This window comes from Aotus nancymaae, unplaced genomic scaffold, assembly GCF_030222135.1.
Source record: "Aotus nancymaae isolate 86718 unplaced genomic scaffold, 86718_ANA_hifiasm-v0.15.2.pri h1tg000011l, whole genome shotgun sequence".
In the NCBI taxonomy this organism is placed as follows: domain Eukaryota; kingdom Metazoa; phylum Chordata; class Mammalia; order Primates; family Aotidae; genus Aotus; species Aotus nancymaae.
In genome coordinates this window covers 41,836,201-41,860,745 of record NW_026988422.1, presented here as the reverse complement: position 1 = coordinate 41,860,745, position 24,545 = coordinate 41,836,201, and the positions used below count along the sequence as shown (strand labels likewise).

Here is a 24,545-nt window from a genome sequence, read left to right as displayed (position 1 = left end):
CTTGTTCCGGGTCTGAGTTCAAGTTCTGAATATCCTTGTTAATTTTCTATCTCGTTGATCTATAGAATCGTTAGCTCTTCTTGTTGCATTGATCCTTTTGCCATTATGTAATGTCATTCCTCGCCTCTTTTGATCTTTGTTGCTTTAAAGTCTACTTTATCAGAGGCGAGAATTGCATCTCCTGCTTTTTGTTTATTAGTTTATTTTTACTCTCTGTTTGATTGGTAAATCTTCCTCCTTCTCTCTGAGTCTTTGTGTATTGTTGCATGTAAGATGGGCCCGGATGCAGCATACCGATGGGTTTTGGCTTTTTATCCAATTAAAATATATGTAAGTTTAATACCGGCGTTTGATGCTAGCTGGCTGTTTTGCCCATTAGTTGATGTAAATTTTTTATTGTGTTAAAGTTCTTTGCTTTTTGATATATTTTTGGAAAGGCTGATATTGGTTGTTCCTTTATATGTATAGTGCTTCTTTCAGAAGCTCTTGTAAAGCAGGCCTGGTGGTGGTGAACTCTCTAAGTACTTGTTTGTTCGCAAAAGATTTAATTTTTCCGTCGCTCATAAAGCTTAGTTTGGCTGGATAGGAAATTCTGGGTTGAAAGTTCTTTTCTTTAAGGATGTTAAATATTGGTCCCCACTCTTTTCTGGCTTGTAGGGTTTCTGCTGAGAGATCTGCTGTAAGTCTGATAGGTTTCCCTTTATGGGTAACCTGACCTTTCTCTCTGGCTGCCCTTAGTATTTTCTCCTTCATTTCAACCCTAATAAATCTGGCGATTATGTGCCTTGGGGTTGGTTTTCTTGAAGAATATCTTTGTGGTGTTCTCTGTATTACCTGGAGTTGAATATTACCCTGCCTTGCCAGGTTGGGGAAATTTTCCTGAATGATATCCTGAAGAGTATTTTCCAACTTGGATTCATTCTCTTCATCACATTCAGGTACACCTATCAAACGTAAATTAGGTCTTTTCACATAGTCCCATATTTCCTGGAGACTTTGCTCATTCCTTTTCATCCTTTTTTCTGCATTCTTGTCTTCTCGTTTCATTTCACTGAGCTGGTCCTCGACTTCTGATATCCTTCCTTCTGCTTGATCAATTCGACTGTTTAAACTTGTGCATGCTTCGCGAAGTTCTCGTGTTGTGTTTTTCAGCTCCATCAATTCACTTATATTCTTCTCTAAATTGTCCATTCTCTTTAACATTTCGTCAAACCTTTTTTCAAGGTTCTTAGTTTCTTTGCATTGGGTTAGAACAAGTTCTTTTAATTCACAGAAGTTTCTTATCACCCACGTTTTGAAGCCTGCTTCTGTTATTGGAACACACGTGTAATCTATTAAGCCTTGTTCCGTTACTGATGAGGAATTGCAATCCCCTGTAGAGGGAGGGGCATTCTGATTTTGAGTATTCTCTACCTTTTTACGCTGGTTTCTTCCCTTCATTATATATTTGTCCGTCTGTCGTCTTTATAATTACCGACTTTCTAACTGGGTCTCTGACGTCCGACTTGTTGATTCCCTGCGCCGAAATCTGAGCAATCCACTGAGCCGGCCAAAACAGCGGTGTTAAGATTGATGGTGCTTTTCTGCCCGGGAATCTCCGGACTCTGCTCCAAGAACTGGCGTGCTAAGGCACCAGCAAAACCGCCACGCCGGCCACAAGAGTCGCCCTGGCGACCCGTGGAGCTCCTCCACTGGGAATCTCCTGGTCCGTGAGCAACTAATATTCGTCTGAAAGTGTGGCGTCCTCTCGTTCTTTGCGCTTTCACTGGGAGGTACGTGCCCGAGCTGCTAATCATCAGCCATCTTGGATCTCTCTCGAAATGTAATTTTTTAATAATAATAATTTTTGCTGGGCACGGTGGTTCACACCTCTAATCCCAGCACTTTGGGAGACCAAGCAGGAGGATAGTTTGAGCTGAGGAGTTTGAGACCAGCATGGGGAACATAATGAAACCTCATCTCTACAAAACTTTTTAAAAAAATTAGTTGGGCATAGTGACATGCACCTGTAGTCCCAGCTATTCAGGAGGCTGAGGCAAGAGGGTTGCTTGAGCCCATGAGGTCAAGGCTACGTGAGCCATGATTGTGCCACTGCTCTCCAACCTGGGCAACAGAGCAAGATCCCGTCTAAAAAAAAGTTATGTACAAAGCGTCATTAGTGGTTTTCTGGTGGATAAGGGATGGATAGCATACCTGAAACATCTAGGGAACATTTTAATGATGCCCTTTCTCAGACCTCCTGCCACCCTCACCAAAGTCTCAGTGTTTCGTAACTCCTTTGGCAATGTCCTCAATAACCTGATCTTGCTCCTGGCAGAGTCAGATGCTCCCTCCTCTATGCTCCCACAATGCTTTACACAACTTCAGTTTATTTGTCTGTCCTTTCCAACTTGTGCTTATGACAGAAACACTCATTTATTACATGCTGTCCCTTCCAACTCGTGCTTTCAACAGAAACGCCCATTTATTACGTGCATACCATGTGCCAGACAATTTACTAAGCGCTTTTACATCATCCATTCTAACTATAAATTTCTTCACTACTTCGTGAGGTAAGTATCATTTCAGAGGAACATGCAGCAAAGTGAGGTAAGCACTGCTGTGATGTAGCAGAGTCATGGAGCCTGGGTCCCAAAGCAGCTGAACCAGCTCCAGAGCCTCCTTGCTGGGAATCATTTGCATCCTGCCTCCCACTAACCTGACCGCTCCCCAAGAGCACGGTTCATCATTGAAGGCCCAAGGGAACTAACAAGGCAGGCACGTGGAAGATTCTCCACAAATATAGGTAGAAGTGAGGCTGTCGCTTGGAAAAGGCCAAGGCTATGTCTCATGTCCCACATAACACAAGTTCAACCTCGACCCTCAAAATTGGAATCTCCACAGAAGCTGGCCCAGTGGATCTGCAAACGCCTTCGGGGAACATGCCTTGCCTGTTCCTATTCCAACAACATCTGTCTCTTTCCTCCCAGCAGGACACTCCCAGGCAGAAAACCATTCACTTAGCTAGTTCCTCTCTGTAACTTTAACAGCAAACCCTTCCTGTCTTTCCTTCTAAAGTCCCACAGGAGGAGGCTGCCTATGTCATGCCCACAGAGGTACCAGTTTGTGAGAGGCCATGGGCCCAGGCATCACCTCCACCTTGCAGAGTGGCACATGATGTGCATATGGTGGCTTCCTTTTTTAGATCTTTCCCAAATTAATGTTTCCTTATTGTTCCCCTTTGGGCGGCTACCTCTCATCTCCTAAGGATCTGTTCCTTCTCTCTTCTCTTACCAGAGGCTGACATCACCTCCTGGTGTTAGTCAGCATGTTGTTTGTCTGAAACAAGGGAAGGCTGTTTTTTGTTGTTGTTTTGTGTTTTTTTTTGGTGGGGGGAGGCTGTTTTAGGAGCTGGGAATTATGCTGATTTATACACTAAAGGATAAGTCGCCTTATAAAACTGCTGATTTCTGAAGGATGGAAAACCTTCCCAGAGGCTTGAGTGCACCGTGTGTCGGAGCCTGTGGCATTAATGGGCCTGCTGTGTCCACAGAGAGAGGCTGAGGCGGCCAAGCTCCACCTGAAGCACCTGGGCACCCAGACAATGGAGATGTTGGCTTCCTTAGTTCAGGCTGTGAACAAGAGAAAGCTGCAGCCCACCAGGGCCACCCACAGTCTGACACCTTCAGCAGTAAACAGATAAAATAACTTCTTTAAGATAAGCCTGAGCATCAGGTGTAAAAGTTGGTGTCCGAACCAGGGCCTGTAATGGCCTTTCTTACAGTCTAGAATAAACAAAGACGAGGAAATTTCAATGAAGAAGTTGTTCAAGATGGAGTCAGAGTGTTCATTGAAAAGAAAGCACAGCTAACACTTTTAGGAAGAGAAATAAACTATGCTGAAGACAAATTATCCAGTGAGTTTTTGTTCAGTAACGCAAGCATCAAAGGAACGTGTGGCCGTGTAGAAAACTTTACTATTTGAAATCTCAGGACGCCTCTGACCATGAGCTCCAGGAAAGCTCCTGGAAGCCCTGGGGCCCACAAATAATGTGACTGTCACATGCTTAATGTGTGCCTGCCTTGTGAGGAAAATAAAGTGATGTATTTTGGAAAGATGTTAGATTCCAGAAAAAATGATGTGTACTGTCTGTAAGGAACAGAAAATGAGAAGCCATCACTCTCTTCTGATTATTTCACTCTGTTGTATCCTTTGTTTTAGAGCCAGTTTCATTAAAGTTGTCTTCCTAGGCCCCTGTTTATCCATGTCCTGAGCAGTGGGCACTCATTAGGTCTCTGTTGAATGGCCTGAACGTGCATCTCCCTCAGCATATCGCCGAACCAGACTGGGGACTCCTACAACTCAGAAACGGGATGTCCTGACTGCTGGTTTTAACATGGTGGTGCATTGTTTTTCCACCCAAACTTAACAGAGCCTGTTTACATTTTTATTAAACATTTCTTTTTGTTGTTGTTTTTTCTTTTTTATCAAAAATTTCAATGTCAGATGCCTCATTTCATACACTTAAATAGTACCAGGCAAAGCTTTTCTTGAACTATAGTACAGAATAGTTCTGAGTGATCATATTAAAAGGTGAGAAAGACTTCATCCATCTGTTTTTTAATCCATTTCTTTTGCCACCCTATATGTCTGCTCAAAGATGGGATCTCAAGCTGACTTTTAGTTGAGGGGTCTCTTAAAAGCCACTAGCCTACCTCCCTCAATTCTGTACATGAGGAAGCAAAACCCCTGGGAAGCAAAAGGTCTCCTGTCCACCCCCACTCCACAGGCTAGGGGAGAGCGGAAACTCTACCCCCATCTCCCCTTCCTTGTATATGACACATGTGCTCTGCCCTCTGAGGCAATCGGTGAAGGCAAATAATCTGGCTTATCTGGTCAACATTTTGATATAGTTTCTTTATAATTTTATGGATATCTGCTGGGTGCATTGGCTCACACCTGTAATCCCAGCACTTTGGGAGGCTGAGGTGGGTGGATCACTTGAGGCCAGGAGTTCAAGACCAGCCTGGCCAACATGGTGAAACCCTGTCTCTACTAAAAATATAAAAAACAAACATTAGTTGGGCATGGTGGCACACACCTAAAATTCCAGCTACTCAAGAGGCTGAGGCACAAAAATCGCATGAACCTGGAGGTTGCAGTGAGCTGAGAACACTCCACTGCACTCCAGCCCGGGCAACAGAGTGAGACTCTGTCTCAAAATAAATTATATATACATATATATATATGTATATACACACACACACATATAAAAATAAAATTTGATGAAGATCATATTTTTATTTTGAGAAGGAAGAATATTTTGAAAACCTTTTATGTCAGTCACTGTCTTGTTTAACCTTTGAAACAATGGTTTGTAGCAGAGAAGACATTGTAGCAACTTAGAATTATGCTTTTGGAATATAGTCCTAATTGTAAAGCATGCATATACTTTCTGCATGCTTTTTTTGAAAGCTGGTTCTCATGGATTCAAATAGCTGAATTCCATTATGTTTGTTTTACTTACTAAAGTAGCTGGCACAAAATTCACCAAAACCTGGAGCAGCAGTTTCATGTAAATGTTCATGAGTTTGCATCATTAATTGTTAAGCCATTTATAACTTGTGCAATATTATATGTATGTAGAGATTCAGTTGTCAGTTTAAAAAATGTGGCCTCTGTGATCATAAAAGAAGAAAAGCCTTCTCAGACACTGGCTCTGAGTTCAGCTTGCTCAGATTTGAGCTCAGCTCCACCATGTATGAGCTGGGTGACCCTAGGCACGGTGTCTTTAGTTCTCAACTGTAAAGAGGGAATAAGTAATAGCATTGACTTTGCAGGGTCTGACAGTGATTGAAAGAAATAATACTGTAGCCAGTACCTGTCACATAGAAACACTCAACAAATGTTGATTCCTTATTATCTTTACTTCAGACTTTTCACTTTCTGTTTCATCCAGGGCAGAGCCACAGTGAACTTCTCATTCTGACATAGCTCAGAAGAAAGAAGTGGGTCAGGAGGGAGTAATCAAGGTAAGCATTTTAAGCTCAGTAGAGGAAATCTCCAGCTATTGTGGTCTCTATTCTTGCCATGCAATTCACAGATTGTTCTAACAAGTATGGTGCCAAAGGTATGTGGGGTGTTTTGTTTTGAGACAGGGTCTCTCTGTGTCACCCAGGCAAGTACAGTGGCTGGATCTTGGCTCACTGCAGCCTCGACATCCTGGGCTCAAGCAATCCTCCAATTTCAGCCTCTTGAGTAGCTGGGACTATAGGCATGTGCCACCATCCAGCTATTTTTTTTCTTTTTTTTTGTAGAAATGGGGTTTTGTCATGTTTCTCAGGCTGGTCTCAAACTCCTGAGCTCAAGTGATCCGTCCACCTTGGCCTCCCAAAGTGCTGAGATTACAGGTGTGAGCCACTGCACCCGGCCATGCTTTTTTTGTTTGAGACAGGTTCTCACTCTGTCACCCATGCTGGAGTGTAGTGGCCCAATCATGGCTCACTGCAGCCTTGACCTCCTGGGTTCAAGTGATCCTCCCACTTCAGCCTCCCAAGTGGCTGAGACCTGCAGGTGTGCACCACCCTGCCCAGCTAAATTTTTTTGTTTATTTTTGAGACAGGGTCTAGCTCTGTCACCCAGGCTGGAGTGCAATGGCATGATCTCAGCTCACTGCAGCCTCCATCTCCCAGGCTCAAGCAATCCTCTCACCTCACCTCACTGTAGTTCCGAGTAGCTGGAACTACAGATGCGTGCCACGACACCCAGCTAATCGTTTTGTATTTTTGTAGAGACAGTGTCTCCCCATATTGCCCAGGCTGGTCTTGAACTCCTGGTCTCAAGCAATTTACCTGCCTTGGCCTCCCAACATGCTGGGATTATAGGTGTGAGCTATCGTGCCCAGCCAAGGCATGTTTTTCAAAGATAGAATGGGTAATGGTCTTGCCCAAGTACACTATTAGCAGAACAAACGTGCTATTGACAGAACAAACAGTTGCTTGAACCAAGAGAGATTTTCTGTGTATGCATGGGGTGAGGGTGCTAAAATGAATGAATAAGTAAATAATCCACCATATATGAGGGACCATTCCTCCTACTGACCTCTGAGAGATAAGTGTGTCTGCAGGTCTTCAGTCCTTGTGCAAGAAGGACCTAGTTACCACCCACACTCTGGCCAAAGGAGGGGCAGATGGTGTAGTGGGTCCCTGCATACAGTCTACCTCAGAAGAGTGAGAGACAGTCCCAGGCAGCTGTTCTGCAGGGTGTGTCAGCTGAACCCAGGGCCAAGGGGGAAGGCTGCTTGGCCCTAGGTCCACGAAAGCAAAGGCTGTAAAGATTCACTCATATCCTGGCAGAAGGGTGCCCAGGATGGTGGAAATACCTGGCTTCCTGCCCATTTTCTAGCCTCCAACAAGGGAGAGAGGTCCAGCTGAGCGGGCACCTCTGGGGGGGGCCGGTGTTCCAATTATCCAGAGCTCAGTCCTCATCTACCTGGAAGGAAAGGGGCTGGGCTGCCAACAGAGGACTGGTGGGTGGTGCTCCCCATTCCAAGGAGAGAGAAAAGTACAATTTGTGGGGACAGGAAGCAACCAGTTGCAGGGCTGAGGAGAAGCTATAGTGGGGAGCATCTCAGTGGTGTGACAGGGCTGCAAAGAGAGGAGATCCACAGGGTTGAGGTGAACCTCAGATCTCATGGAAATGCTGTGGTGTGGGGGGACCTGGCTCTAGAAGAGAAGCCTCAGAAAACAGCCCATGTGGAGAAGTCAGGCTGCTAACAAGGGGCCTGGCAGGTGCTGTAGATTCTTCGGTCCACAGGCAGCCAAGGCAGTGAAGCCCCTTAAATGAATGAGAGCGGCTGGGACTCCTTCTTCCCCAGGGCCTACTGCTAATAGAATGGAGAATGTGGCCGGGCACGGTGGCTCACACCTGTAATCCCAGCACTTTGGGAGGCTGAGACGGGTGGATCACAAGGTCAAGAGATTGAGATCATCCTGGCCAACATGGTGAAACCCCATCTGTACTAAAAATACAAAAAATTAGCAGGGCGTGGTGGCACGTGCCTGTAGTCCCAGCCACTCGGGAGGCTGAGGCAGGAGGATCACTTGAACCCCGGAGGTGGAGGTTGCGGTAAGCCGAGATGGCACCACTGCACTCCAGCCTGGCGACAGAGCGAAACTCCGTCTCAAAAAACAAAACAAAAGAATGGAGAATGTTCAGGACCTTTTAGATGTCTTCTACCAAAGAAAGGAAGAAGCGCTGAGGAAGGGAGCTGCTGGTAGAGGAGTGAAACTGAACAGACTGGGCTTAATACCATGAGCCTTGCCCCAGCATCCGCCACTGTGGGAAAGGGACTGCAGTCCTCTAACAAGTCAAATGGCCAGTGCCAGTGTGCAAAACCCCAAGCCCTGCCAGGGAGAGGGGTCACTATAGACAGACAGGCTAGCCATGCCTGGCAGGGCTGTGGCTCTGTCCTGCAGGGGGTGCCATGACACAGGGCACTCCTGGGCCAGAGCCGACCTGTTGCTAAATCCAGATTCCCGTGATGCTGGTTACCCTGGGTCAGGCTGTAGACTCACTTGGCGACTTGGGTCCTGTGTCCTGGCCTCAGAGAACCTTTGAGGATGAAGGAAATAAGCTGAGGCCACTGTTGACCAGAGTGTTAAGGGGTACCATGCCCTAGAGGCCAGGGAAAGGTGGTAAAAGTCACTTGTGGCAGATGTCCAAGGGGAAGGTGACTCTTGAGGACTTGGAGGTCCTGCTGCCCCTTCCCACAGCAAGGGCCTCCCTTCTACCCCTGCCTATATCAGAGGAGGCTGACCTAGATTAGTGATGCTCCTCAAAGACGGGGCCACATCACAAGCGATGGGGATGGAAACCTGTGATCTCAGCTGCCTTGCTTGGCCCTAGGGCTACTGCTGGTGTCACAGTAGGTAGGCAGGCATGAGCAGCACAGGAGAGGGCCCCTACTCCCACCAGGAAAGTCAGGCTACCATCAGGTGGTAGTCTGACAGGTGGACTGTCAGGTAGTTATTACTCTGTTTCTCTTTTTATTTATTTTTATTTTTTTTGAGATGGAGTTTGGCTCTTGTTACCCAGGCTGGAGTGCAATGGTGCGATCTCGGCTCACCGCAATCTCCGCCTCCTGGGTTCAGGCAATTCTCCTGCCTCAGCCTCCTGAGTAGCTGGGATTGCAGGCACACACCACCATGCCCAGCTAATTTTTTGTATTTTTAGTAGAGATGGGGTTTCACCATGTTGACCAGGATGGTCTCGATCTCTTGACCTCGTGATCCACCCGCCTCGGCCTCCCAAAGTACTGGGATTACAGGCATGAGCCACCGCGCCCGGCCCTATTACTCTGTTTCTCTAACAATTGTTGCTGCCCGCAGCAGGGAAAGGCAGTCTCTCAATAGATAGAAATACCTGAAACTGATCACCAGCTTCCCAATAAGATCTCAGGAATTGGGCGGGACCCGGCACCAGGTCTGAGTTATGGGGCTGGAGCGCCCTTGCAGCACCATCCCTCATTGCCGGGTGCTCTGGGACCCAGGCGAGTGGGCTCCAGCGAGTATACTAAGAGGCAAAATGGCGGAGCTTAACTGATATCTGACCTTCCTCTAGGAATGCTCAAGTGGTGAGCAACTCCAGTAAACACACTGCACAGGCGACCCCTCCCCAGAACTGGCAGGCCTCGGGCATGCGGGTCGCCCACCCTCAGGGAAGAATCGGGGAGAAGGGATGCAAGGCTCCGGAAGCATCCCAACATAGAAAACCCCAAGTCAGAGGTCAAACGCGCACTTGAATCTCTCATGTCACCCACTTGGTCCTCTTCCAAGTGTACTTTACTTCCTTTTGTTCCTGCTCTAATACTATGTAATAAGCTTTCACTCCAGCTGTAAAACTTGCCTCAGTCTCGCCATCTGCCTTATTATGCCCCTTGGTGGAATTCTTTCTTCTGAGGAGGCAACAACTGAGGTTGCTGCAGACCCACATGGTTTGGCCGCTGCTAACACTGGGACTATGCTGCCAGACCCCAACCTCCCTTGGGCCCACCCCGCTGATGTGGGCCAGGGAGTTCCAGAAAGTGGCTCACTTAGGGATGCTTGAGGAGGATTAACCCACCAGCAGAGGTGACGACACTGCTCAAACGCTTCCATACATCCTCATTTCAACCCCCTAGCAACGCCTAACAGGCACTACCCACAGAGAGGTTAAGGATAAGCCGCTAGAATGCTAATCAGTGTTGCAGGAATGAGTAAGTATCTAGATGGACTTGTCCCAGAGCTACCCGCAATGAGGGGTGGCGCTGGAAGGGAGCTCCAGCCCCATAACTCAGACCCAGTGCCCGGCCCTGCCCGATGCCATTCCCTTCCCTTGAGGATGTCTTTGGACCAGGACAGCCGGAGGCGTGTGGGGTAGCGAGGGGTGCTGGCTGCTGCGACGGCGGGGGCAGGGAAAAGGGCCTGCTCCCCTGCACACCGTGAGCATATTTGGGGGAATACCTCGCACTGGGTTCTCCACAGTTTATCCGTTCGGCTTAGGGGCTCGGAGCCCGGAGGGAGCTCGGGCGTCTGGCCGCCCCTTGCCGCCTTCGTCCTGTAGGCCCCGGACGGAGAAGGGCAGCCCCAGCGAGCCTCCTGGGTCGGCGGCCCCTCCCGCGTGCAGCCCTAACGACCGCGCAGCGCCCTCTAGTGTCAGGCAGCGGGGCCCGCGCAGTCCCGCCGGCCTGCCACCCGCGCGGCTCAGCCCCGCGCGGGCTCCAGGTTCAGGAGTGATTAGGGAGGCAGGAGGCGGAGCGGAGCGGGCGCAGGAGCCTCCGAGAAGCTCGCGGCCTTCGGCTGCTTCCCGCCCCGGGAAGTGTGCCGGGTCGGCGGCCGCAAACAGGAAGTCGGGTTGTAACAAAGAGCGCGGGGGGCGGGGAGCCGCGAGAGCTGCGGGGCGCGGCGGCGGCAGGTGGAGGGCTGACCCGGGTCGGCAGGCGCACCTGCCCTTTCCGCCTCCGCGCGGGACTCGGGGCGCCTTGGGCGCGAGGAAGGGCGCAGCCGCCCAGGGAAGTCCGCTGGGACCTCGCAGGCGCATCCCCGCCCGGGGAAGAGACAGTCACAGTTCCCTCAGTGAATCACTTCCACTCCCTTCCCGGAATGCAGCGGGCCACGTGGGGTGGAGGGCTGGGGCCGCTGATCCTGTGGACCCACGGGGAGAGGCTGGAAGAGCTGCGGGAAGGGGACCTACGGAGAGCTCTGTGAGTGCCAGTCAAGAGATGGAGCATCCACACCACCTTGGTTTAGTTGGGTGGCCTTTTCTAGCCTTGGATGGGGGAGGTGGGAGCCACTGTCCTTTTTTCTGTACCTCCTGACCAGGCTGACCCTGGCCTGAGGCAGGAGAGGGGAACCTGGCTGAGCAAGCAGAATAAAGTCATTTCTCCCTCTGCACAGCCCCTCCCTGACTCTACCAGCCGAGGGCCCCTGGAAAAGCAGCTGTCCTCAGGGCTGGAGGTCACTGTGGGGTCAGATTGATTCTCCAGGCAGGGCACTGGCTCCAGACTGTTAAGGAACTGCTAAACTCTGAATTCCTTGGTGAAATACCCATGCAAATTAAAGGTGGGTATTGGCTAACCTGCAGAAAGTACCTCACAGTGAGTCTAGAACCATCATCTGGCTTCCTTTCTGCCAAGCCTGGGAAATCTCCTGTACCCCAGGACACTCAAGTGATCATGGGTGCCTTACCTATCAGAAGAGGCTGGACTCTCAGGAAATCCTGGGGAGAAGGGGCTTCCTCTGCTGTGGCCTGTTTACACCCCAAGTGCCTGCCCAGCTTCTGGCATATTGTTAGAGGTGGAACCTGGCATGAGCTGCAGGTCGGAGCTGCCCAGACCAAGTTCCCCACGGGTCCCCACTTTCCCTCAGAAAGCCAGCTTTTTGGTGGGCGCTCCAACCCCCATCTAGCATATCAGAGAAGCTGTGAGCTTTGCCAGCCAGCTCCTCTCTGGAGCTCTTTTCTGTGGGTCTGGCAGCCTGTGCAGTCTGTTACAGCCTGGTGCTGTGGACGTGCAGGCCTGCGGGTGTCCTACCTGTCCCCCACATGGGAGCCTCGTCATCTTGCCTTCGAGTCCCAGCCCAGTTCCCCCATCCTGCCCCTCCTAGGGCCTGGGAGCTGCTTTCCTGTTTCATTTTGGGCAGGAAGAGTGAGGTCGTGTTGTTCTTCCCCCTGCTGCCGGCTCAGGCTGTGGGAACAGTTCCCTGAATGCTTTCCTGTTTGATACCCTGTGTGTACAGTGCAGGGAACAGGGAGCGATGAGTGAGGCATGGAGCGTGTGCGTGCTCTCGTTTCTCTGGCATAAGCATCCAGGTCTGGTGTGGGCATGGTGTCTCTGTGTCAGGGAGAGAGGAAAAAAGGGAGGGCAAGTAGCACTCCAAACCCTGGGACTCCATTAGGAGCAGGGCATCTGGTGGGTCTATTTTGCTTTACTGTGGACAGGCTGAGAGCTGGGAGCATCTGCTCAGCTTTTTGTCAGTGGCTCATTTTTTCATCATGTGATCTCCATGGGGCATATTTTCGACTATGGAGAGAGAGCTGTGGCACCCTAGGGACTATCCTGTGCCTTAGAGGAAGCTAGGCATAAAACTCCTAGTAAGACTGGAAACTCCCTCATTAGTGCCTCTACCAGAGAAACCTGGACTCAGGGAAGGCTGCCTCATCCTCCCCTTTCTCCCTGTCCTTGCAATCTTCAGTACATTCTAGCAGCCCGGGGCAGACAAGGTGCTCAGAGTCTCAGCGCTCGTCTGCTACAAAGAGGGCAAACATAAGGCAAACCTCTCTCCTACCCTGTCCCCCAGACCTCTGCCCTACCAGGGCTGAGAAAAGAGCAGAAAAGAGCCAGGCACCCTACAACAGCAGGAGGAAGGACCCAGATGTCACCATGGTGCAGAGGCCCCATCCTCTGACAAGAGAATCCTTTTGAATATAAGAAAAACAGGTAGAACTAGGGAGCCCCAGAAGCTTTTTCAGGCTTGAAGAGAGGAAGGAATAATCGATTCAGGTCAGGAAGAGCATCCACCAACGAATGGTGGGAGCATAAAGAGGGAGGTGGGAGCTGTACTGACTCAAAGCCAGCAGGCAAGGAAGGCTGGCTGAAGCTGGGGACTAGATGGATGAGGCTCAGCTCTCCAAGGAATGGAAGAAGACAAGGGCCCGGGGTACGACATGCCAAATCCTAGTGTCTGTACAGCTCCCAGTGGTTCCAGCAGGGCACACGGCAGCAATAGAAGGGAGTTTGGAGTTTTTTGGGTGAGTAGGCGGGGTGCCATCACAAAGACAGGACCCAAGAAGTAATAAACTCCTGTACACTTCTGTTCCATATTATAAATACACATTATATACAAAATAATGTTATAAAATGTAGAAAGGTCAGTGCTTCTGATTCTTAAATTACTGAAATACTAGACTCCAAAATAAACTACCAAAAAAAAATAAAAATAAAAATAAAAACTCATATTATTGATTTCTGAAGACCAGCTTTGAGGGTGGTCTGGGGCAATAGTGGGCATGGGCAGAGCCCAGGCTCGAGGTCGTGGAGATGGGCTTGAGGGAGGAAAGGGTCCAGGTGGCCTCAGCACCTGATTTCCCCCTCAATGGAATTTCCAAGAAACTGCCCTGAGTGCCCCAGTTAGGGCTGGCACCCTTGGCTGGTGGGAAGGGCAGACCCTCTGCCTGTCTGCTCACAGGAGCCCCCAGGTGCCCAGGGCCAGAGAGTGGTGGAAGCCAGGTAGACTGACATTCTTGCCCAAAGGGCCTAGACCAGAGAGCCAGGCCCACATGCAGTGGTTGGAGGCATGGGGCAGAAAGCACTCCTCTCCCTCGAATACTCACCTCACCTGCTGAGCAAACCCCGCCAAGAGACACACCCAGTGGTTTTCCAGCCCACAGGAGGCCCTGCCCTCACTGGCTCCCTCTCTCCTTTCTGATTTGGGCCCAACTGTCACCATGGAGCCTGGGCCAAAGGCACTTTTGGAAACACAGCTGCCAGTGGAGGCCACAGCAGCTCCAGGCCCCATGGGGCTACTGCCACTCTCTGGAAAACAGGCCGGAGCCCCAGAAGGAGCCCGCTGAAGGCCACTGCTGGCAGGGCAGGTCCCAGTGGCATCTCTCTTTTCCTCTGTTCCCTTGGCTGGTGCAGCTGCCAATCTGATGCCAGACAGACACCCAAAGGTGTGGAAGGGTATTGCATCTCTTGGCAAGTTCACAGTCTGTCTGGTTCCTGCCATTCTCCTCCTGAGAGCAGCACGTTGCATGTGAAAAACGTCCCATCCAGGATGCAATGTAAACAATGCAGAAGGAAGGTTCAGCCGCAAGGCCGAGCAGAGATGTTCAGGTAGGCTCCTGCCTTATACCTGGGAGCAAGCAGAGGCAGGGAAACAGATTACCCTGGGCATGCGCACTCCCTCCAGGCCCTCCCTGGGCTTCCCTAGGAGAAGCTGATGGGGTAGGCGAGGGCTAAGGCCAGGTGGGCAGTCCTTCCCTGTCTTTGGCCCAACACACACACGAGCCTGGGAGCTTGTGCTCAGGAGGTCAATGGAGGAAGCCAGTGGGAAAGGGCAGGAGGGGCACAAGGGGTGAAGGGCTCCCTCACCCATCAGCGGCTGGCAAGCAGTGCCGTGGCTGCCCAGCCCAGTGCCAATACAGCAGGAAAGGACCAGGCCGGGTTGCTACCATGGTTCCTGTTTCACACCCTTTGTGGCAACAAAGCCAGCAGGGACCCAAGAGCCCACTGAACTTGGCCTGCCAAGGCAGGGTTTCGACCTACCCTTCAGGAATGGCCCATGGGGTTGAGAGTGACCAGGCCACTTTCCCACCCACGAAAGGCAGGGAGGACATGCTGGGAGGGAAGGTGAGCCCAGCACTCACCTCCGTGGCAATGACACATTCGTTCCTCTCCTCTGATATCAAACACACGGACTGGTACATGGAGTCCCTGGGGGAGCATATCGCTGATATCCGACACTCTGGCTTTTCACTGAGGGAACACAAGACAGGCGTGTGAGGGAGGGGTGAGGAGAGGCTCAAGGGGAGGGAGGGTCCTGGAGAGCCAAAGGGTACCTGCAGTGGGGATTCTTGGGGAAGACACAGGGGCTGGAGGTGCTCAATGCTGGGCTGGTGGTGGGGGGCAGTTAGGAACAGGCCCCTAAGAGAGCCACAGGCCTCCCAACCTTAGCAGAGGGGCCTGAGCCCTGTAAAAAGCCAGTGTTGCCACTAGAGGCAAGCCACACTGTGGAAAGACGGAAGTCACAAAAGACACACTAGGGACACTTGACGTGTGAATGAACAAATAAATGAATGGGATGGAAGGACAAAGGACCCCTGACTGGAATCCTACTGGAGTATCTTCCTGTCAATAACAAAACCCCAGCTGCTAAACTGCTTCCCGCCTGGCCTAGAGAGCCCAGGCAGAACCATGTCAGGCGGTGTGGCCAGGCCCTGGGCTTCCAGGTGCTGCTCACCTGTGTAACCGCAGTGGCGCCTTCTCCCCTAAGCTCTTGTCACTGTGGAGAAACTTTCCTGGCATCGTCCCCCGCCCCAGCAGCCCTGGGGCCAGATTATAGTCCAGTGTGTGGTTTTGCTGTTTGCCACAGTTGGACTTGTCCAGGCCACAGTCCACTTCCAGCTCCTTCTTCTGGTTTGTGTTTTTAAGCTGGGCGGCAGGAATCAGGTTGTCCTTCTGGAAGTCCGACAAGTTGTTCATGGCCTCCCTGCTGCCGTCATCTGGCCGTCGAAGCCGCAGCTGCCGCACAGCCACTGCCACCATGCCCAGCAGCACCAGCAGCACCGCCAGCCCCACGCCCAGGGAGACGGCCACCCAGGGGAAGCTGGGCGGCAAGCCCACGGGGAACTCACAGTGGCTTCCCACAAAGCCATAGGGGCAGTTGCACACGAAGGTGTCTGTGGAGAGGTCAGTGTAGCAGGTGGCCCTGTTGAGGCAGGGACTCGAGGCACAGGCATCGCTGGATGTTGGCACCTCACAGCGCCGGCCAGAGAAGCCGGCAGGGCAGGTGCACATGAACCCATTCTCCAGGTCATGGCAAGTGCCACCATGGGCACAAGGGTTACGGGCACAGTTGCTGATGTGGCGTTCACAGTAGGTGCCTGTGAATCCAGGACGGCAGCGGCACATGCGGCTTGGACCTCGGTTCAGGCACTGGCCTCCTGTGAGGACGCATGAGACACAAGTCAGTGAGAGCCTGGGAGCCCCCTGGGGCAGGGGGTGGGAGCCCCACTCCAGGAATGCGCTTGGGCCCTTCTACCTCCACTTGCAGAGCCCACTACAAAGAGAATCACACAGAGTCAAGAGACCTGGAGTTTAGCATGACCCTGATTCTCTAGGCCTCAGTGGGCTCATGTATAAAAATGACTAGCATCACAGCCAGGCGCGGTAGCTCACGCCTGTAATCCTAGCACTTTGGGATGCCGAGGCAGGTGGATTGCCTGAGCTCAGGAGTTCCAGACCAACCTGGGCAACACAGTAAAACCTTGTCTCTACTAAAAATATACCAAAAAATTAGCCGGGTATGGTGGCGTGCGCCCGTAGTCCCAGTTACTTGGGAGGCTAAGGCAGGAAAATTGATTGAACCTGGGAGGTAGAGGTTGCAGTGAGCCAAGATCGCACCATTGCATTCCAGCCTGGGTGACAAAGCAAGACTCTGTCTCAAAAAAAAAAAAAAAATGACTAGCATCTACAGAACTTTAACGTAGAATCAGACAGATAGGCTTGAGTTTGGACCTCAGCTGTCTCTCTCTGGCCTGAGATCTGACACTTGCTGCTTAATCATATCCCTAAGCCTCAGTTTCCCCATTTGTTAGACTGGAATAGAATGCTAGCTCCTTCATAGGATAGCTAGAAAGGTGCAGGAAGGCAAGAGCCCATGCTTCCTATATAGTTAATGCTCAGATAAGTACAATTATCATTGTTTTACTTAATCTTCACAACCACATGAAGGACAGAGGACAGATGTTACAGTTTCCCATTCAGTGATGGAGACATGACAGCGCCAGGGGCTTCAGTGAGAGAGTAGACTCCCTCTCAGCCTTTCCCACTCCTCTCCTGCTCCTGAGCGCTGCCTGCCTGCCTCACAGAGGGTCTCCTGGGAGCCAGACAGACAAGGATTATCAACAGGCTTTGTGCCTCAAAAGGTGAGAACATTTAAGATGCCTCATGCTACCTCAGGCTCTATCTGGGCACTGGGTAAGATGAGGTCTCCAGGAGCAGAGCTCTGAGGAGGAACACAAAGCCACCAACATCCCTCTCCAGCTCAGGACTTCCTAGGGAGGGTCAGAGGCCACTGCAGCCAGGACAGGGTTCTGACATGGTAATAGGAATGGAAGCTATGCAGGGTGCATACCACCCCTGCTCCTAAAGCCTGCGCACTACTAATCTGCTCCTCTTCCACAGTCCCCAGCTGATCAAGCAAGCTCTTTGCCCTCTGGAGCAGATGGGGAGCCAAGAGTGACAGACAATGCCTCGATCCTCTCCTGACCCTCCCTCACCAGAAGGCTCTCTCAGCCCCAGAGCCAGTCCACCAGGTTAGCAGGGCAGCAGGACGCACCGTTGGCACAGGGGTTGCTGGTGCACCTGTCCACTTTCTTCTCGCAGTTGGAGCCGGTGAAGGTGGGGGGGCATTCACAAGCATAGCTGGCCCCCTGGTTGCGCTCCCGGCAGGAGCCCCCATTGAAGCAGGGGGAGTCAGCGCAGCTCAAGGTGCTATGTTCACAATGCACACCATAGTAGCCTGGGGGACACAGGCAGTGGTAGCCATCCTCCTGGTCCTGCAGAGAGACCGTAAAGAGGCCAGAGTCAACCCCTGGGGGGGCAGGGAAGTGTGACTGGAGGCTGGGCTTCACCTGCCCACAATGCCTGTCCGTGGCTGAACATCCACTGGCTGCCTAGGTTAGGGATGCCCAGACACCATCTGACACCTCTGTCTTTCTGCGCTGGTCTGGGCCTCACCTTACAGCTGCCTCCATTGCGACAGGGATTGCTGTCACACTCGCTGAGCTCCAGCTCACAGTCCACACCGGTGTAGCCTGGGCGACAGCTGCAGGTGTAGCTTCGCTGCCCACTGTTGGAGCACGTTGCCCCATTCTTGCACGGGGAGTGGTGGGTGCAGTAGTTGAGATCTGCAGAGACAGGAACCAAGCAGCTAAGTAGGGCCAGGGAACACGCTCACCTCCAGGCTCCTTGCAGTCCATGTTTCCCCCATGTTTGGCTCAAAGATGCCTCAACTCAAAGTCTCCCAGGCCCAAACATCCTTCCTCCCTCACCAATGAAATCCTTCCTTCCTTCCTTCCTTTCTGTCTTCCTTTCCTTTCCTTCCTTCCTTCCTTCCTCCCTCCCTTCCTCTTTCTTCTCTTCTCTTCTCTTTCTCTCTCCCTCTCTCTTTCTTTCTTTTTTTGGATAGAGTCTCGCTCTGTCACCCAGGCTGGAGTGCAGTGATGTGATATAGGCTCACTACAACCTTCGCCTCCTGGGTTCAAGCGATTCTCATGCCACAGCCTTCTAAGTAGCTGGGATTAACAGGTGTGCGCCACTGTGCCTGGTTAATATTTGTAATTTATGTGGGTTTCACCAGAATGGACAGGCTGGTCTTGAACTCCTGACTTCAAGTGATCTACCCACCCCAGCCTCCCAAAGTGCTGGGATTACAGGCCATTGCACCTGGCCTCAAATCATGTTTCTTAAAGCACCTTGAATCACATATGACCAGTGCAGTCAACCAAAAGTGAAACAACACACTAGAACTGGAAAATGTCCTGCCAGGGAAACTCATAAACTGCCAACCCAAGTAGTATGAAGATAAGGAAGAGGAGGGGAGAGCAAGGCCACATGTCAGGGAGGAAGTCAGAAACGGCTCCATGGAGGAGGGGCAGCTGAGATAAGCCTGGAAGGAGGGATAAAATTTCAACAGGTAGAAATGGTAGCGGAGAGATGAGAGCCACCATAGGTAGTGATCGGGCATTTTTTAAAGGAAGAAGTGTTACAAGGGTATTTTGAAATATAAGTGTTTGTTTTTTTTATTTGGGAAGGACAGGGAGGGAAAACCAGACAGAGTAAATATAGGGCCTGCAAGTGCTGTGTTTGCATATGATGAATATATGACTGTGTCACCTGGGAGCAAATATGGTGGAGAGAGAAGAGAATGAGCAGGAACCAGGTGTATGAGTGTTGGGGTGGGAGTGGTAGTAAAGGGACAGACACACACACACAGAACACAGGGACTGAATCCCAAGCCCCTTGCTGACAGCAAGTCAGGGCCTAGGCAATTTCTTTCCATCCTGACAAGGCCCCTGTCCACCCCACCCAGGCCTGTGCTGGTGTCTCTGGGCAGCAGGTACACCCATTTGACCCTGAAAATGGGAGGCCCAGGCTGCAGCCAGCTACCAGGATGCAGGAAAAAAGGCTTCCTCCTCCCCCAAAGTTGGGACCGAAAGGCCCCTGTATAGCCAGAGAGTGACTACCCCTAAATACCAGGTAGAGACCGCATGGGCTCAGGCAGCTGGCTTGCAAGTGCAACTGGGTAAGAGCAGGGAGCCCGTTTGTGTCGCACCAAAAAGTCGGTTAGATGCCACTCGGCCCAGAGGCCCAGCTCAACCACAGCCTCAGGTGGCCGGTAAGCACACCCCACCAGACAGCTGTTTAGGGGAAAGCTGCTCAAACAGCCCTGGAAGGTAAGCAAACACTCAGGGGGTTAATAGGTAACTACGGGGTAGAAAGAGGAACTGAGCCAGGCATCCCTCTCTCTGGCCTTGCTAGGATTTATGAGTGCAACCTCCAGGCTGCCGACCTGTCACCCTCCTGGCTTCTTCAGCCACCCTGGGTCCATCACCCACCCACCCCCCTGCACCTGGAGAAGAAGGACCCACAACCTCATTCTAGGCCAGTTGTAAAGATCCTTAAAAGACCCAAGATCCTTGGAAGATCATGGGAAAGCCAAATCTGCAGTCACCAAGTAAGAAGGATCCAGGTGACAAATCTGATTTCCACGCCCCCACCCCATCTTTCCCACCCTCTCTGCATCTTCTCTTCACCCTAACTTACCTTGGTCACAAAACAGGCCTCCCCAGCCCTCATTACAAGTGCACTGCCAGGGAATGCTGCAGGTGCCATGGCGACAGCCATTGTGGGGGATGCATTCATTGCAGAGGCGGCCCTGCCAGCCTGGCCGGCAGCTGGGGAACAAGAGAGAGGCAGAGTGAGGTGAGAGGCCCACGCCAAGGGAGGGCTCCCACTCACTACTTCCTATCCCCTACTCACAGGCACTCTGCTGGCTTGCTGCAGTAGCCATTCTGTTCATGACAGCCCAAAAGACAGATAGCTAAGGGAAGAACACAGAGCTGGGTGAGGCTGGGATGCCAAGGACTCTGGAGCCCCATTCTCCCCTGCTGGCTCTGGGGGTCCCCCAGCTCTTCTGGAACCACTTCCTACTCCTGGCCTCCCAAAGGAGCCCTGGGTATCTTAAAGTGAAACAATGGCACAGGGAAGGAGAAGGCAAGCTGGATGGAATGTCATGATGGGGTTCCCGCAGGCTTTGGCATGATGGGAGGAGTGCTGGGAAGAGAGAGGACGTCTGGGGCCAAGCCCACCCTCAGCACCCCTAGGTGTCCCTGAGGCCCAGCTAGTAGGAGGCCCAGACCTGCTCTTCAAGGGAGGCAAGCTGTGACCAAGAAGCTCCATTGTGTTTGCTCAGGGGACCCTCCCCTTTTACACAGGTGGGAGCTTGGCTGCTTACGCTGCTGGCAGTATTCCCCAGTCCAACCGGGCAGGCAGGACAAGTTGCCATCTGGCTGGCACACATAGTGGCCGAAGTGGTCATTGCGCTTCTTGCACAGGCGGGAGCAGTTGTCTCCATAGTAGTTGTCACTGCAGATGACCCGGTAAGAGTAGCGCAGCCTTGTGAGGGTGCTGGTTTGCTCATCCAATAACCAGTTCTGACCCACAGCTAGGGAGCCCTGGATGGCGATCTTGCTGATGAGTGCATCTGATGGCAAGGCCTCTGAGGGGGCAGAGGGTCAGGTCAGGGAAGGGCCGCCAGTCCCCAAGGGTGCCAGTGATGGCTGGCCAATGGCCTTCTTGGCTGTGATGATGGTGATCAGCCAACAAATCAGCCCATTTATCCAAATGACCCCCACCTGCCAGCAAGATCAGGCTAGAGGGACCCAGAGTCCCCCTCTGTCGCTGCCCTGTGTGAGTGTGCATGTGCAGGGGGCCTGATAGTATTCAAAAAGGGGACAATAGAAGGATGTTAAGATATCCCAGGGTCTAGGAGGCAGATAGAGAGGGGAAAGAGGAAAAGAGGTCAAAATGGAAAAAAGAAAAAAAAAAAAGGAAGAAAGAAAGAAAAGCTCCCCAGGCTGAGGAGGACCCTGGGAGCAGGGGGTCCTTTGGTGCCCATTCAGGGGTTCTGCCTCCAGAGGTGGGTAATGGTTTTCTTTTTTCCTTTTCAAAGTGAGAATTGTTGTGCTGCTGAAATATCCTTTTCCTCTGTGTCAGAACAACATCCCAAAGCCATTATTCCCTTTCCAAAGGAGCGGAATTCGCGAAAGGTGTAAAATACAGGAAGGGGCCCGTCAGCGGCGCTGGCAGCTTCAGCCTTTCTCACCGCCGTACTCCCCGCGTTCCCACGCCAAAAATAACCCGCAGGAAACGCAATTGTGCTCTGAGTCCAGGCAGTGAGCGGAATCCGAGCGTCCAGCGCGGGGCGCAGCTCAGGGCCAAGCTAAGCGTCCTGCCTCCCACCCCCAAGCCCGCACTTCCCCCGCCTAGAACAGATTAACTCTTTCGGCGCTGCGCCGTGTCGCCCCCCTGTGGCGGCGGAGCGAGCTACTCACCTGGACGCAGGTCGTCTCCTGGCGCGTGCCAAGCTTCGATGATGAGTGAGAAGGTACCCTGGGAAAGGGGGTGGGGGGACGGAGAGATGGCGAGATGAGCAAGCGGGGAGAGGTGGGGGTGCCTTGCAGCAGCCGATTTCATTAATCTAATTGCAGGATTCAGTTACTGCGCCCGGGTCAACATAACGGGTCTGCGCACAGTGTAGCGCTAGAGCAGGGAAGGCGAGAGGAGAACCCCCGGTAGAGGGAGGGTTAAGGGCTGGGAGAGTGTAAGTGAGAGCCACCAGGGGAGGGGGTGGTAGGGTACCGCATCAGAGTGGTAGGTAATGAAAGTCCTGTCCGAAGAGCTGGGGACGGGAGGGCATAAACTGGGAAGACGGAGACTGGTGAGAGCCTTCTCTGGGATCAGGTCCCAGGAGAGAATGTACCCTGGGCTTTTGGGGGTCGGGGGATGTGTGCAAGGAAATCTGGGGAGAGGGCTTTGGTCCCAGGGCGCCTCCTCTCTCGGCTTCTGCGACCTCCCAGTGCGCCCAGGCTGCGCTCACCGGCCAGGTGAAGTTGAAGGGCAGTTGGAGAGGGTTGCGCCCCCCGCCGCTACTGTCGTCCCGGACAGCGAAGGAGTTGGTGCCCAAAACCGGCGTCGAAACGCTCCCAAAGGTGCAAGGTCCGGGCGAGACGACTGCCTGGAAGTGCTTAAGGCAGACGCGGAAGAAAGTCCGACAGCCAGGCTCGCACGGCCGCCCACTGGCCAGTAAGCCGCGCTCGTTGACGAACTCCTGCAGCTGCAGCTGGAAGACGCCGGAGCCGGCCGCGAGCTATTGCCCAGGGACCGAGGGAAGGAGAGAGGGGACCGGTCAGCTCAGCTGGCGCCCGGGGCTCAGGCCCAGAGCGCGGCAGAGGGGGCGGAGAGGGCGCGGGACGTGTTACCTGCTGCCAAAGTGCCACCAGCAGCAGTAGCGCCCAGCCAGAGGCGCTGCGGGACGCTGCCGCCATCCCCTGGGGCGTCGCTTTCTCCACCCGCCGGCCCTGAATCTGGCTCTGTTTGCGAAGCCGCTTTCCTGCGCGTCAGCCAGCCGCGAGGGTCCCAGAAAAGACGCGCTCCTCTCAGGACGCTGCTCCCCACTGGCCTTCTCGCTAGCTCTGCTGCAGCTGCCGCGGTAGGTAATCCAGGTGACGGCGGCTGGGCGGCGGCTGGCCGCGCCGAGGACGCGTCTTCGGGCTAATCCTGGGGCTGCAAGCGGGCTAGTGCCGGAGTACGCTGCACCGAGGCGGCTGGGGCTGCGGCTCTTGGCCTCGGGTTCCCGGCCTGCGCGCAGCGCCGCTACTGAAACCTGCGCGCTTGGGAGCCTTCCTTATATACATTGGCTCCTCTCCTCGCCGCCTGTCACTCAGACTCATGGTCATTCTCCCCTCCCCTCCCGGCCTCTAGCTGCTACAGTCCCAGCGCCGCCCGGAGGGGGCCTCCGCCCCCGCCGCTCCCCCCTCCCTGCCAGCCGGTCGGGCGCAGGTCCCCGCCCCTCCGTGCCGCTCCCAACCTCTAGGTCTCCCAGCTCTGCGTGTGCCGAGGTGACCAGTCCTCCGTGATGGAGTGGTTAAGGGCTGATACGCTAGCCGTGGGAGGATAGAGGGGTTGGCCAGTAATGGGGCGGGAGGTGAGTGGGTGGTTCCGGGATGGTCTTGGGGGCGGAGACACTAAGGAGTCCCCGTAGGCTGTGCGTCCGCAGCAGGTGCTAGTTACCTAGTGTCCTCAAGCAGGTAAAAAGAACTTAAGCCCAGAATGCGAAAACCAGCGCCAGGAAAATCTGATCTCCTTTTCCTTCCTGGAGTTTCAGGAACCCTGGTCTCACCGGCCCCCAACCTAAGATTGCCCACCCACCACGCATCCCTAGCGCAGCAGGGAGGCAAGCGGAAGCGTTAACCTCTCCGTGGCTGCTCTGAGCAAGGCTAGGGGCCAAGGGTCTAAGACTCGAGGCCCTCTCTGTGCACCTGTTGGGCGTCTCCCTCTCTAGCTGCGGGGGCGTGCCCAGCGCGTGCCTTCTCCCTTCTGTCCCCTGCCAGGGCTTGGCGCGTGCCAGAGACCCAGGCGCGTGGTCCCTGCGGTGGGGGAGGGCGGGGCGTGGTTCCGGAGGTGGGGGGGGTGCGTCCTCAGCTGTATGGTAATGAGGTTCTGGTCCCGCCTCCAGCGCGTCCCCTCACCTGGGTCCCGCTTCAGTTCCTGCGCCCACTGCCTCCCCCTACCCCAACAGCACGAAGCCCCCGGCCGCGCCCTGTCGCTCCGTTGGGGCAAGGAGGAACTCTCTTGACGCCAGAGTTGGCTCAGGCCACTGGAGAATCAAGGTGAGGGACCGAGGCCGGGTCGGCCCTGGTCCTCGCCTCATAAGGCGGGATGTGGGGTGGAACTGGAGTCGTGCGGAGTTGTATGAGTTTCAGGCGGCTTCACAAGTCTCGCCCGCGAGGGTCCCCTGGGTGGCCCCACTCCTCCAAGCCGCAGCGGCGCAGCTGCTTTCTCGGAACCCGGCGTGATCCCTGGAGGCCGCAGACCGGGGAGGGCCGGCTTCTCCCAGTCTCCGGGGTGCCGGGGAGCTCGCTCTTTGCGACGCTGAGGGCGGCGGGGGCCCTGTGGCTTCAGCTGTCAGCCCGCCCGCGAGGTGATGGCTGTAGTCGGGGCGATAAGATCAGCGCGGGGGGGA

General features: G+C 53.3%; 1 protein-coding gene and 1 long non-coding RNA gene across 2 annotated transcripts in view; one reads left to right on the top strand and one right to left on the bottom strand.

Annotated features, from left to right (window-relative positions):
- The window catches only part of LOC135274173 (uncharacterized), a 47,191-nt gene that overhangs the window by 3,678 nt on the left and 18,968 nt on the right, over positions 1 to 24,545 (top strand). The window contains exon 2 of the long non-coding RNA XR_010341958.1: positions 5,939 to 6,011. This is a non-coding gene — a long non-coding RNA (uncharacterized LOC135274173). The remainder of the gene's footprint in view (positions 1 to 5,938; positions 6,012 to 24,545) is intronic.
- DLL4 (delta like canonical Notch ligand 4) lies at positions 13,309 to 23,181 on the bottom strand. The gene is made up of 11 exons (XM_064374860.1): positions 22,783 to 23,181; positions 22,401 to 22,670; positions 21,856 to 21,913; positions 20,757 to 21,020; positions 20,282 to 20,342; positions 20,066 to 20,196; positions 17,978 to 18,147; positions 17,577 to 17,796; positions 15,477 to 16,179; positions 14,884 to 14,992; positions 13,309 to 14,369 (listed from the first exon to the last, which is right to left on the bottom strand). Exons 1-11 carry the CDS (start codon positions 22,846 to 22,848, stop codon positions 14,364 to 14,366), a joined length of 2,058 nt encoding a protein of 685 aa, XP_064230930.1. The 5' UTR covers positions 22,849 to 23,181; the 3' UTR covers positions 13,309 to 14,363.

Coding starts and splice junctions, on each gene's coding strand:
- DLL4 (XM_064374860.1), bottom strand. CDS start 22,848: ATGGCGGCAGCGTCCCGCAGCGCCTCTGGCTGGGCGCTACTGCTGCTG. Junction 21,914..22,400: donor CCTTCAACTTCACCTGGCCG/GTGAGCGCAGCC, acceptor CCCCTTTCCCAG/GGTACCTTCTCACTCATCAT. Junction 20,197..20,281: donor AGCAAGCCAGCAGAGTGCCT/GTGAGTAGGGGA, acceptor CTTGTTCCCCAG/CTGCCGGCCAGGCTGGCAGG.